This window comes from Papio anubis, chromosome 8 (genome assembly GCF_008728515.1).
Source record: "Papio anubis isolate 15944 chromosome 8, Panubis1.0, whole genome shotgun sequence".
NCBI classification, from domain to species: Eukaryota; Metazoa; Chordata; class Mammalia; order Primates; family Cercopithecidae; genus Papio; species Papio anubis.
Window position 1 is genome coordinate 80859759 of NC_044983.1, and position 14415 is coordinate 80874173.

Sequence of the window (14415 nt, forward strand, 5' to 3'; positions counted from 1 at the left end):
CACCTGAGGTCAGGAGTTGGAGACCAGCCTGACCAACATGGTGAAACCCCATCTCTACTAAAAATACAAACATTAGCCGGGTGTAGTAGGGCATGCTTGTAATCCCAGCTACTCTGGAGGCTGAGGCAGGAGAATCGCTTGAACCCGGAAGGCGGAGGTTGCAGTGAGCCGAAATCGCACTATTGCACTCCAGCCTGGGCAACAAGAGCGAAATTCTATCTCAAAAAAAAAAAAAAAAAGTCCATTGAGTGATGGATGCTCTACAGATGATCTAACTAGTTTCCTATGAAAGGTAATTAGATTGTTGCCAATACTTAGGTTGCTGTTTTAGAAAATTGTATAGACTGAGCTATGAATTTAAGCAAGAAGGAACTTGAAGCCACTACTGCAAAATTATAATTGAGACAGTGAAAGAGATCAGGCCTAACCAACTCCATCTTATTTCTAACTTCCAAGCTGTCCTTATTCATTCCTAGGCATAGACTGAACTAACTTTGAGGAGGAACATAGTTTATAGTTTAGAACAAAGACAGTAACAGCCCTTTCCCAAAACAAACCCTCTTCTTGCCTGGGGACTAGACCACCTTTATAGGACTAACAAATTAGCCAAAAGATTAGAAATTATGGTTTAGGAGTCATACAGCTGGAGGCTACAAGATTCTGACCCTCCACAAATTGCTCCTGGGAATAACATCACTATTGTAAAGCCTAAAACCAGTGCTTTAGAGATATGTTGCAGACCCTGCACTTGATGGATCAGCAGGCACCACCCAGATCCATAAACTGGCTCAGCTGATCCCACGGCCTCCACCCAGGAACTGACTGACTGCAAGACAGCTTTGACTCCCTATGATTTCACCTCTGACCCAAATAATCAGGTCTCCTGACTTGCTGGCTGTCCCCCACCCACCAAATTGTCCTTAAAAACTTTGATCCCCCAATGCTTGAGGAGACTGATTTGTGTAATAATAAAACTCCAGTCTCCTGCACAGCCGGCTCTACATGAATTACCCTTTATGTATTGCAATTCCCCTGTCTTGATAAATCAGCTCTGTCTTGACAGCGGGCAAGTTAAACCCACTGGGTGGTTACAAACTGTGTACCCAAGCAATAGAAGTAACAACTTGGGAAGTATTTGAAACCCACTGACGACCAAAATTTCTTTAACAATTTTGGTCTATTCAGTCATTCATCCATTCATGTAACCACTATTATTGAGTATCAGGAACTGATATTTACTTAGAACGTTAAGAACATTATTCATCTTGACATACGAAATCATCCAGTTACTGAAAATGGGTTTACTAGGTTCCTTACAAAGAGGTTGCTTGGATTTATAAAATATGAGGCAGCTAACCTGAGACAAGGAGGTAGAAAGTGGTTCATGTACCCAATTTTTATTTTTCACTTTGAACCCAGAACACTCACGATTCCAGGCCAGAAATTCAAGTCTCTGCAGCTAGTTCTGACTCCAGTCCTAGGATAACAAGCCCACCAAGCATCCAGGAAAGATGTTCTGAAAACCTTCTTTCTTGCGGGGTCAGGAGGGCAGCAGAATTTTGGGACCAAATCTCAATAACTGGTTTTGGTTTCCTCACTCAACAAGCCACAAGTCTGCAGAGTGAGAGGAAGGGGTAAGGAAAGGGTGAATGGGCAATGGAGCCAGTCCAGGACAGGGAGCTGGTCCTCTCTAACAACGACCCCACCCGCTTTAGCTGTGCGACCTGGGGCAGGTTACCTCGTGTCTCCTAAGCCTGATCTCCTAATTAGGGGGCACACGTCTTTCTCGAGGAAATGCTGAGAGTATCTAATGGGAAAACGTGGGTAAACATCTTAGCTAAGACCCTTGCCCACGGTAAGCCCTTAATAAGTAGTTATTTTTTCAATGGTGGTAATTACCATCGTCATTATTGTTTTGTATTTGTAATCACCACTGCCACGACCATCACCGACTTCTTTTACGCCTCCACCGGGATCCCCACCTCCCAGCCTAGCAGTTCCAGGCTCTGGTGACTCATTTATTTCCTGGAAGCCCTCTAGGCAAAACTTTCCTCTCCCGAGTGACTCCTTCTCAGAAGGGAGGAGATCCCCCAGGGACTCGCGCCCTCCAGGACTCAGCCAGCCGCGGGGGCGCCTTCCCCGCACGCCTCTGCCGCCTGTAGGGCGCGGGCGGGAGCGCCCCGGGCTGGGTTCACGGTTTCGCACTCCTGCCGCCGGCGCCCCGCGGTCCCGCCCTAGCAGGCTCCCTCCCGCGCCCCTCCCCGCCCGCTCCCTCCGCGCTCTCGCTGCCCAGCCACATCTTCCTCTGCCTTCCACCCCGAGGGACCATGTCGAGGCTCAGCTGGGGATACCGGGAGCACAATGGTGAGCGCCTTTTCCTGATCCGAGGGGAGCTTTGGGCAGGGGGGCGGGAGGACTGGCGCGACGCCCCGGCGCTCGCTGACCGCACACTCGGCTCACACTTTGGGAAACTTTTCGGTTCCTCTTTAAACCTAGCAGCACTCCTCAGAGCCCAGTGCAGGAAGCGGAGAGCTGGCTTGTCAGGGTGGACGGGTTGTTGGTAGTGGATGTGAGCATTGGTGTGTATCTCTATCAGGATTCCCCAAACTCCCAAGTGTTCATACGTGTGCGTTCACCTTCATCTGAAAAGCCAAGGACTTTGCCTAGTAACAGCCACTTATCAATTAAAGGCTTGGAAATTAGAAGTCTGATGACACACTTTGATGAAATAAGGACAAGTCCGCTTTCAGTCTTTTAAGCTCACTATTCACTTAGGAGAAACAAATCATAGAAAATCTTTGGAAATATATTTAGGAAATCTTAACTTGCATTGTGACATTGAAGACTAAGTTGGCTTTGTGGCAAACAAAAAACTGTATGTTTCCTAATAACTGTTACTGTAATATTCCCACAGCAATTTGCAGTTGGTTGACTACTACTGGGGACTTTGGTAAGGGTTCACGTTCTTGCTGGAAATGAAGTTACATCGTGGGTTACTTCTTCACTCTTCCTCTCTTTCCATGCTCATCCTTGCAGGGTGAGCAAAGGATTACTGAAATTATAGGATAAACAATAACGAGACATACACTTTTCATCTTGCATATCCCACATTATCAAAAGTAAAAACATTTTTTCTTGTTACTACGTTAAACTGAACTGATTGTTTCAAATAATAATTATTTGAAATAATCGCAGTGACACCAAAAAGCCTTATAGTAAATAACTGGCAAAATTAAAGCTTGATTTAGCCATTCCTCAATGTGCATATATTTCAAAACATTATGTTGTACACATAAATATATACAATTTTTGTCTTTTTAAGGAGTAAATACGTAATAATAATTAAAGAAAAAAATTAAGGCTGTGAATAATAATACTTTCCTTCTATTAGCATGTACATGATTGAATAGTATAGAATGGTCAAATTTTATAGAAAGTTTAATTTCACAAACTAACAGAAAAATTCCGTTTCTACTTGTAGCCTGTTTAATTTCTAATTGTAGCCTGTTTTTAAACATGCTAGTTTAAAAATGGCAGCAGGTAAAATTTATAACTTTAATAATAAAGTGTATACACAGACTTCTTGATTAAGGCAATAATTATAATCTTACATTTTGCTAATTTCCAGTGAATGTTTAGGGGGAAAACATGACAAATCTATTTTCATTTCCCTCTCTGCTGAAGTCGTTTTTATTAGAGTTATTTAAGAGTCATTGAATCCCAACTGCGCCCTTATGGTAGTTAGGAAGAAGGAGGGTATTTCAATCAATGGATATTGATTACTCTTTAGTAGGTTAGAAATTACTGGCCCAGATGAAGCTTATTTCAGGAATTTAAAAAATTCATCTTAGCAAAGCCATTAATAAGGAGTGGTTTTGTATTTCTGTTAGGAATTGTTCTGTTAGGAGTTAGCCATTCCCTTCTTTTAGATGCAGTCTCTCTCTGAAGACCACATCCTTACTTAACGGTGTGGTCTTCAGAGAAAGATTGGGAAAATCCTATTGGAAATGTATTATATACTAACTAGGCAAGGTTTTTGTTTGTTTGTTTTTTGTTTTTAAGATGAGTCTTGCTCTGTTGCCCAGGCTGGAGTACAGTGGCACTATCTTGGCTCACTGCCACCTCTATCTCCTGGGTTCAAGCGATTCTCCCGCCTCAGCTCCACCAAGCAGCTGGGATTACAGGCACGCACCACCATGCCTGGCTAATTTTTGTATTTTTAGTAGAGACAAGGTTTCGTTATGTTGGCCAGGCTGGTCTAGAACTCCAGACCTCAAGTGATCTGCCTGCCTTGGCCTCCCAAAGTACTGGAATTACAGGCGCGAGCCACCGCTCTGGGCTTAACTAGGCAAGTTTTATTGTTGTTGTTTTTTTTCTGTTTAAACATTGGTAAAACCAGTGACTGAGCAGATAAAAGGAAACTTAAGCTGGGGATAGCAACACTGATGAAATGAAACATCAAGTCTTGAAGCCCTGAAAGGGTACTGCCTTGACAAATAACTTAAGATGTCTTCCCCTAACTTTTGACTGCTTTATTAGTTTAGTTTAGGGAATGTGACATCACTGAAAAGTGTGTATCACTGTAGATATTTAAAAGTTCCTAAATCAATTGAGCAGCCACCACATATCTCTAATTAAGAATTCTGCTGGCCGGGCTCGGTGGCTCACACCTGTAATCCCAGCACTTTGGGAGGCCGTGGCGGGTGGATCACCTGAGATCGGGAGTTCAAGACCAGCCTGACCAACATGGAGAAATCTCGTTTCTACTAAAAATACAAAATTAGCTGGGCGTGGTGGCGCGTGCCTGTAATCCCAGCTATTCAGGAGGCTGAGGCAGGAGAATTGCTTGAACCTGGGAGGCGGAAGTTGCAGTGAGCCGAGATCATGCCATTGCACTCCAGTCTGGGCAACAAGAGGGAAACAACGTCTAAAAAAAAAAAAAGACTTATGTTTAGGCTGATTATGGTGGCTTGCACCTGTAATCCTAGCTACTCAAAAGACTGAGATGGGAGGATAGCCTGAGGCCAGGAGTTCTAGACTAGCCTGCTGGGTCATGGAGGGGACAAGGAAGAGAAGGAGGAGGAGGAGGAGGAAATTTTTTTTTGGAAAAATTGAAAAAGGGGATGTCTTTAAGAGGCAGGGTGCTGAATTGACTTTGATAGTTAGTAGATAATATTGGAAATGTGATACAAAGTATTATTACTTTTATTTTATTTTGGTTTGACTTTTTAGAAAAATAGTTCTGTTTATAAATGACTGGAAATAGGAGAGCAAAGCAATTAAGAGAAGAAAGCAACTCTTTAGTGACTGGAAGAATGTCACCTGCATGTTGTGAAACACACATTGCGTATTTGAAATTGAATTTTCATTAGGTTAACTCTTACTTGGTGGCAGTGAAATAGAAGGCTTTTTCTGAATTAAGGGGGAAAAAAGGTCTGGGTTATATATAGAAAAAGTACTCAGAAAGATGGTAAAATTATTGAATAAACAAGGCTTTTTCTGTAATACATTCTAAGCAAGGACTTTTGATGCTCAAGTGGCTTTGAAGTCTAGTTTGTCAGATGACACCTTTTAAGCTAAGTGTATAGTTATATATTTATGCTATGACTTTTTGTGCCTGAAGGATATGTGAAAGAAAAAATATGTGTATGTGTGCATTCTCTTTTGCAAAAATGATGCATAGTAAGCGGTATTAGATTTAGAATTTGGGCCAGGCGTGGTGGCTCATGCCTGTAATCCCAACACTTTGAGAAGCTGAGATGTGGATCACCTGAGCCCGTGAGTTTGAGACTAGCCTATAGTGAGACTTTCTCTCAACAAAAAAAACAGTTTTTATAAAAGTAGCTGGGTGTGGTGGTGCACACCTGTATTCTTAGCTACTTGGGAGGCTGAGGAAGAAGAATTGTTTGAGTTTGGGAAGTTGAGGCTGCAGTGAGCTGAGATCACACCTCTGCATTCCAGCCTGGGCAACGTGGCAATACCATGTCTCAAAAAAAAAAAAAAAAAAAAAAAAAAAAAAAAATTAGAGTTTTACTCTTTAGAGTTTTTTGATGATTGTGATATATTGTATTTCTTTAATTAGTACTTGATTTTTAGTGAAAGATTGTTTAGCAAAGTAGGTGGGTAAACCTTAGTCAGTAGCCCAGTGTAGGTGGTGATAGCTGTATAAATTTCAGGAATAGTAGAGAGAAGAGAATAAGAACCTATAACCTATAAAGTGACTCACATTTGTAGAATGATGTGGAGCTTACATGAAACTACAGCTTTGCTGCTGATTTTGAGAGGCAAGACTTTATAGAGTCTCCCAAAGAAGTAAAGAGGATTGAAAAGGGAACTGTCAGCTGATTGGCTCGTTTCAGTTTCCTCTAATGTGTCTGATTTGTGAACTGGATACGATTTTGACGTTTTGAATAGAGGACCGGGATGACACTTGTCTCTTGTGTTGAAATTCAAATGTAACATTGGCAAAATAACCACAGAAGAACCTTCTGAAATGAAGAAGGAGAGAAATAAATTACAACCTGACTCCACTGCAGATAATCAACAATATTACATTTCCTGATATGGTGCAGCCATTTTATTTGGATTATCCTAGGTGAAAAACTTGTATGTTTTCTTGGTATGCCTGTTGCACATCACAGGTAATTGAGTGGAGGCCTGAGTGACACTAGAAGATAGCACTGAGTGATAGAAGGAAGAATAAAGAAGTAAGCACAGCATCTTTAAGAATGACACCCTTTCTTTGCTTCATGGCTTTTTCAGCTTTTTTGACTCTCCCAATCTGCAAACTTGACCTCTGGAGCAACAGCTCATTCTTGGAGCTGAGACTGAATGTCATTGTTTTCAATGATGAATTGTATTATTGTTTTTAGTTTGGTAGAAGGTTACCTTTGGAGAGTACTTCATAAAATTTACAGACTCCTTTGTCTACAAGGGTTAGTTTAATTCTGAAAATGACTTAAGGCACACCAAGAGTTTCCCACATCTATAATAAAAACAACCCATCTTGTAAAAAAAACAGTTAGATGCCAAGGACCTGAGGATGAGAATCTCATTGTATTAATCTTTGCGTTTTCTTCCATTTCAAGCACAGTGCATTATACTCAATGTATGTTTGTTGAAAGAAAGAACTTATTTAATCCTTTTCTTTTGGTCCTATATATTTAAGGTCCTATTCACTGGAAGGAATTTTTCCCTATTGCTGATGGTGATCAGCAATCTCCGATTGAGATTAAAACCCAAGAAGTGAAATATGACTCTTCCCTCCGACCACTTAGTATCAAGTATGACCCAAGCTCAGCTAAAATCATCAGCAACAGCGGCCATTCCTTCAATGTTGACTTTGATGACACAGAGGACAAATCAGGTTGGCTTTTCTTTTTGTGTGTGTGTGGTGGTGGGTGAAGCGTTTGAATAATTAGACTACACTCTTTTTTTTTTTTTTGAGACGGAGTCTTGCTCTGATGGCAGGCTGAAGTGTAATGGCATGATCTCAGCTCATCGCAACCTCCTCCTCCTCCTCCTGAATTCAAACGATTCTCCTGCCTCAGCCTCCCAAGTAGCTGGGATTACAGGCGCGTACCACTATACCCAGCTATTTTTTTTTGTATTTTTAGTAGAGTCAGGGTTTCACCATGTTGGCCAGGATGGTCTTGATCTCCTGACCTTGTGATCCACCTGCCTTGACCTCCCAAAGTGCTGGAATTACCTTCGTGAGCCACCGCGCCCGGCCTAGAATACACTCTCTAATCTTTCATGTTTTGTTTTTGCTAGACCTGGAATTTGTCAAATTGAAGCATATTTTTTCTTCGTGTGAATTGAGGTATCTTGTTATATATTTGAACCTTCAGATAATTTTACCTTAAAATAATAAAGAGTATTTAGAAAAGGATATGTTGCATGATAATTTAAAATTGACCTTAACTTATTATAACTTAGAATTTACCATTATAAAAATATTGAAGTTTAATAGCTTTTATAAATATTTCATGATTTGTTTCTGCCAAGTATTAGCCGTAATTATTTTAGCATTATCTGCAAACCTATAATGCCATTTAGTACATGCTTTAATAGAAAAAGTTTAGTTCTTAAAAAAAACTTATTCCCTTATTTTAATTGCCAAAGTAATATCCACTCATAGTAAATAAAACAATATGGAAATATATGACAGATATTAACATCTCTTTCTTCCCACAGTCTCTCCTGAAGTAACTATTTCTTCCATAATATTTCAGTGCTTAGTCATGTATACATACATGTGTATCGTCCTTGCTTTGCATTTTCTTATTAAAAATACATTTGGAATAATGCTATATAACTCTGAAATTTTTTTCCCATTTACAAATATTTTATAGACATCTTTCCAGATTAAAATATATCTTGTTTAAAAAGCTAAACTGCAGCCAGGTGTGGTGGCTCACACGTATAATCCCAGCACTTTGGGAGACTGAGGTGGGAGGATTGCTTATGTCCAGGAGTTTAAGACCAGCTTGGGCAACATAGTGAGACCTCATCTCTACAAAAAATAAAAAATTAATCAGGCACGATGGGGTGTGCCTGTAGTCCCAGCTACTCTGGAGGCTGAGGCAGGAGGATTGCATGAGTTCAGGAGGTCAAGGCTGCAGTGAGCCATGATAGCGCCACTGTACTCAGTGGGGGTGACAGAGCAAGCTCCATTCTCAAAAAATAAAAATAAAATAAAAATAAAATAATTTTAAAAGTTGAATCGTATTATCTATGCTCGTATCGTAATTTATGTACCATTCTCCTAATAATGAACATTGAAGGGAGGGAAAGTAGAAGTTTAATTTTAAAAATATATAAATATTGGAAACGTTCTGTATATTCCCTGTTAATACTTTTTTCTAGGACATGTAATCATTTCATTTAATGATTAGTTCTTGGGATAGTGTCTTTCACACCATGAATAAATAATGGACTCACAGATTATTTGTTAATTTATTAAGTGATGAAAAAAACATTTTCTTGAAATGAATGTTTAATCCCTCTTCAGACTATCTACTGCCCAAGCAGAGTTTCTGCCCAAAGTGTCAAGTTTAAGTGTAAGATGAGATAAAATATTAGAGGGAATCATACCTGAAAACACTTTTTAGGGTCTCTGACAGATTGTTTTTATTTTTAGTCTAAGATCAGGATGGAGCTGTATTAGCTATATTAATGAAAAAATATAGTTAATTTTTAAAAATCTTTAATTGAAAGAAAGTTTTTACTTATTAATTGAGCCCTGATTTAGATTAGTAGTAATATCTTATATTTATGTAAAGCTTTATTGTTAGCAAAAATTATAAGCCCACACACATTTTTTCCTCATTTTTGTCCAATTCATAAAAGTGGTAAGTTTTTTTTTTTTTAAATCTATTTTTTTGAGACAAGGTCTTGCTCTGTTGCCTAGGCTGGAGTGCAGTGGTGCGATCATGGCTCACTGCAGCCTTGACCTCCCGGGCTCAAGCAATCCTCCTGCCTCAGCCTCCTCGGTAGCTGGTACCACAGGCATGTGCTCTCATGCCCAGCTAAGTTTTGTATTTTTTGTGGAGACAAGGTTTTGCCATATTGCCCAGGCTGATCTTGAACTTCTGGGCTCAAGGGATCCACCCACCTCGGTCTCCTAAAGTGCTGGGAGCCACCATGCTGGCCTAAGTAGTACATTTTCATCAGAGCATTGTAAAAAATGCATAAAGACAAATAAATACATGGTATTTTCAACTTTTTGGAAGAAATGCAAGTAAGGAGGGACCTGGCCTTTTGTATACATATTCAACTATGTTTCTTTCAACCCCTCAGTTTTGTGAATCTATGTTAATTAAAATGGTTAAGCCAGGCATGCTGGCACACACTGGTACACCATGCTGCTGGGGAAGGAGGATGATTAGTTAGGCCCAAGAGTTCGAGGGCAGCTGGGTAACATAGGAAGACCCCATCTCTTGTGGTTAATGTAATAGATTTATTGTAAAAGTGTCCAAATCTTCTAAATACAAAGTTTATACCACCCATAATTGTAGTTTGTTACTATTTACAATATCTCAAACATTTAAAAAGTGAAACTGTCTCAGAAAATAAAAAGACAAATAAATAAAAAAATAAGGCCAGGTGTGGTGGCTCATATCTGTAATCCCAGCACTTTGGGAAGCTGAGGTGGGCAGATCACCTGAGGTCAAGAGTTCAAGATCAGCGTGGCCAATATGGTGAAACTTCGTCTCTACTAAAATACAAAAATTAGCCAGACATGGTGACACACATCTGTAATTCCAGCTACTCAGGAGGCTGAGGCAGGAAAATGGCTTGAACCTGGGAAGCACAGGTTGCAATGAGCCAAGATCGTGCCACTGCACTCTAGCCTGGGCAACAGAGCAGACTCCATCTTAAAAAAAAAAAACAAAAAAAAAAAACAAAAGTAAAGCTACTCAAGCTACTCATTCCTCATTTTAGAATGAGAAAAGATTACATTTTACTTCATCTAAAACTTTAAGTATTTTCTTTATAAATGTAGACATTCGTAAGGTAAAAAATTTCTACTCTAATTTGCTGTATGAGAACCCAGGTTTCTCTCTCTTCTGTTTTTCTCTTTCGTTTTCTGTCTACTTCGGGTTAATCAGTGAAATCAATTTATGTTTCCAGATTTGACACTTTGTCATCAGTAGTGTGTGTTCTTTCTTTTAAATGAAGATCCTTTTCCTATCTAGTTCACAATAAAATTACCAGGATTAATTGAAAATATCCATAAAGTACTTTGTAGTCCTCTGAGACAGTAACTATGTAAATATGGGTCATGATTCTTATTCTTTTTTTCTCAAGATAAACCTACCACGCACCAAAGAGATTGTTTCATGGTGATTTGGGAGATTAAGTCAATTAAAAAGAAGAAACCACAGTAGTTAAACGAAATAAATTTTTGCTGTTTTATTTTTATTTTTGCTAAACTATAAAAAACACAAAGATACTTTCTGTAGCAAACTACATTAATTTGAATAAAACAGTTTCCATTTTGTAAAGAAGCCATTTTTGACCAGGATTAACCCTGAATCCCACCTCAGGCATGTCAGTAAACCACAGGCATGAAATCTTCCTCATAGTCCTTGTAGGGCTTGTTTGGCTGGACACATCCATGCTCCATAGTTAAACCTTTAGAGAACTACTCAGAAATCCTTTCAAAAGGGAGCAAAAGGGAGCAGGTGGATGTGAAATTTTTCCCTCCCTCCCTCCCTCCCTCCCTCCCTTCCTTCCTTCTTTCCTTTCTTCCTTCCTTCCTTCCTTCTTCCTCTCTCTCTCCCTCCCTCCCTCTCTCTCTCTTTCTCTCTTTCTTTTCTTTCTTTTCTTGACTTGCTTTGTTCCCAGCCTGGAATGCAGCGGCCCAGCCATAACTCAGTGAAGTCCCGAACTCCTTGGGCTCAATTGCTTCTCCCCACTCAGTCGGACACTACCATGTCTGGCTCATGAATTTTTTTTTTTTTTTTTAAGACAAGGTCTCACTGTGTCACCCAGGCTGGAGTGCAGTGCTGCAATCTCAGCTCACTACAACCTCTGCCTCCTGGGTTCAAGTGATTCTCCCACCTCAGCCTCCTGAGTGGCTGGGATTACAGGTGCAAGTCACCATGCCCAGCTAATTTTTTGTATTTTTAGTAGAGACAGGGTTTCGCCATGTTGGTCAATCTGGTCTCGAACTCCTGGCATTTATAGTAGAGACAGGATTTCGCCATGTTGGTCAAGCTGGTCTTGAACTCCTGGCCTCAAGTAATCCACCCGCCTTAGCTTCCCAAAGTGCTGGGATTATAGGCATGAGTCACTGTGCCATGCCTGGCTCATGAAATTCTTTAGGAAGACTTCCGGTTGGCTGTAATATACAGGGAAAATAGTAGTCTGATGAAGAAAGACAAGGCTGTTCTCACCTGAGCTCCTGGTCTTTCTGGACTCAAACAGTATCTCGCTTCTTTGGGAAGCTCACCTGAGGCCCTATCACCCTTGTTGTGGCTCCCAGGGCATCCTGGAATTTTCCTGACACAGAACTCTCCACATTATGTTGTAACTGCTAGTTGGCTTCTCTGTCTTTCCATTTAGCTAAAGCTCTCTATGAACAACAACTATGTCTTATTTACCTACCTAGGATGGTGCCTGGCACATGGTAGGCACTCAATACATGTGTGTTTAAGTTACAAAAAAAAAACACCTTTTTGTATGACGGAAACACATGGAAAATACCATGACACAGCATTAGGGTGCATTAGCATACATAGATTAACTCTCAATAAAATTACAAACCACCAGAAATCAATTAATATTTACCATTTAACACTCAAATACTTAAACATTATTCATTGCTGGAACCTTTATTTTTAAAAAATATGTGGTATTAATTTTTGTATTTTATAAATGAAATAGTTCTTGGATTATAGTAAGCATTCAATAACAATTAGTAACTACTACTACTAACAGTAATGGTGTGTGTTCTTTTTGTGGATAAAATATGTGTGCTGAAATTTTAAAAAGATATCAAAAATAAAGTTGTCTTCTGATTAAGAAAGTCCTGCTAGGAAGAGCAGTAAGTTGATGAATTCAGTGATTGTTCTTTAATTTTCATCTCTGGAAAATGCCAATTTTTCAGTTATGCTTCCATTATCTGGTTCTAGGTAACTGCCTGAAGTCAAACAAATTATTCACAAGATCTTACACTATATGTTCTTAAAAACAAAAACAAACAACAAACAGAAAAAGATTTAGTAGGTGGACATACCATAGGTGTATAATCCTCCCAGGAGCCAAGATAGCTAGGAAATGAATTGGTAATCTATGACAATGTGATAATTATATAAAGCTCTATTATGATTATTTGTTTCCTTCAATAGACTAAGTTTCTTAAGGATAAGAACAAACTTGTTTGTCATTGCATAATTAGTATTGAATAGTTGCTAGCCCATTGTAAGCTCTTAATAATTGTTGAATGAGAGAGTAGCTTGGTGTGTATATGCTCTGAGTAAAATAAATCAGATTTAACGAAGGTTCTTCTGGCTCCCTAAATAATACAAGGTCCTACTGAGTGGGAATATCTATGTTCTTTGGTTTCTCTCTCTCTCTCTCTCTCTCTCTCTCTCTCTGTCTTTCTCTCCTGGCAGATTTGTGCTCTTGCTTCTTGTTTCTCTAGATTCCAAGCAAATTGCAGATGTGCTGTTCATGTAGCTTTACTTCAGAGAACAAGTTTACCATAAAGTGATTATTCTCAGGTTTACTAGTCCTAAGAACTTAGATTTTAGTGATTCCTAGGTAACTTCAGTAGCATCCCTACAAACTAAAGTTTGTGGAGGAGTGCCTTAACAGGTGAGGTCTCTTATTTTATCTTGGTAATGTTAATTGATTCAAGTACTTTCTAGGCACTGGAGATACAGGGGACCAAAACAGTTTCTGCCTCAAAGGAATTTGCATCCTAATTGGCAGAGAGTAAATGCGTGAGCAAACAGATCCTGTTGCCAGCTTGTTTGTTATTCAAGACAGCTGACTATAGTGTAGTTTAGGAAAATGGCTAGGGTTAGCAAATTACCAACAATTTTTAAAAAGTCAAATTTAAGGCTGGTATGGTGGCTCACACCTGTAATCCCAGCAATTTGCGAGGCTGAGGCAGGAGGATCACTTGAGCCCAGGAGTTAGAGACCAGCCTGGGCAATATGGTGAAACCCCATCACTACAAAAAAATACAACTAGCTGGGCATAGCTGTGTGCACCTATAGTCCCAGCCACTAGGGAGGCTGATGTGGGAGAATTGATTGAGGCTGCGAGTTTGAGCCTCACTGTACTCCAGCCTGGGCAACAAGAGAGACCTTGTCTCAAAAAACAAAACAAAACAAAACAACAACAACCCAAAACACTGCAACCTCTGCTTCCTGGGTTTAAGCAAGCACTTTTGGCTAATTTTTGTATTTTTTTTTTTCTTTTTGTAGATATAGGGTTTCACCATGTTGGCCAGGCTGGTCTCAAACTCCTGACCTCAAGTGATCCACCTGCCTCAGCCTTCCAACGTGCTGGGGTTACAGGTGTGAACCACCACACCCAGCCAAAAAAAAAAAAAAGTATATATATAAAATAGCTCTATATATAGATGTTAAATATCAACTATATAACATATATTTATATTAAATATATACATATTAAATTTATATAAATATATATTTAAATAATAAGATGGGGTCTTGCTATGTTGCCCAGGCTGGTCTTGAACTCCTGGGCTCAAGCAATCCTCCCTCCTTGGCTTCCCAAATTACTGGGATTATAGGTGTGAGCCATCATGCCAGGACTGTTCATGGAAATTTAATAATGCTTATGGTATATTTAGCATCCAATGCTTCCTGATTCTCTCATATGCTTTAAACATGCCCAATAAAGATTAATTAGGATGAGACAATTTAGGACTAT

At 39.6% G+C, this 14415-nt stretch overlaps 1 protein-coding gene across 2 annotated transcripts in view; it reads left to right on the forward strand.

Moving 5' to 3' along the window:
* The first annotated feature begins 237 nt into the window (after positions 1-237).
* The window catches only part of CA13 (carbonic anhydrase 13), a 53276-nt gene continuing 39098 nt past the window's right edge, over positions 238-14415 (forward strand). The window contains exons 1-2 of one of the 2 annotated variants that reach the window (XM_017962153.3): positions 238-2364; positions 7169-7366. In XM_017962153.3, the coding sequence (XP_017817642.1) occupies positions 2328-2364; positions 7169-7366 (235 nt within the window). In that variant the 5' untranslated portion in view covers positions 238-2327. The remainder of the gene's footprint in view (positions 2365-7168; positions 7367-14415) is intronic. The other variant, XM_031669650.1, reaches the window with a different exon arrangement.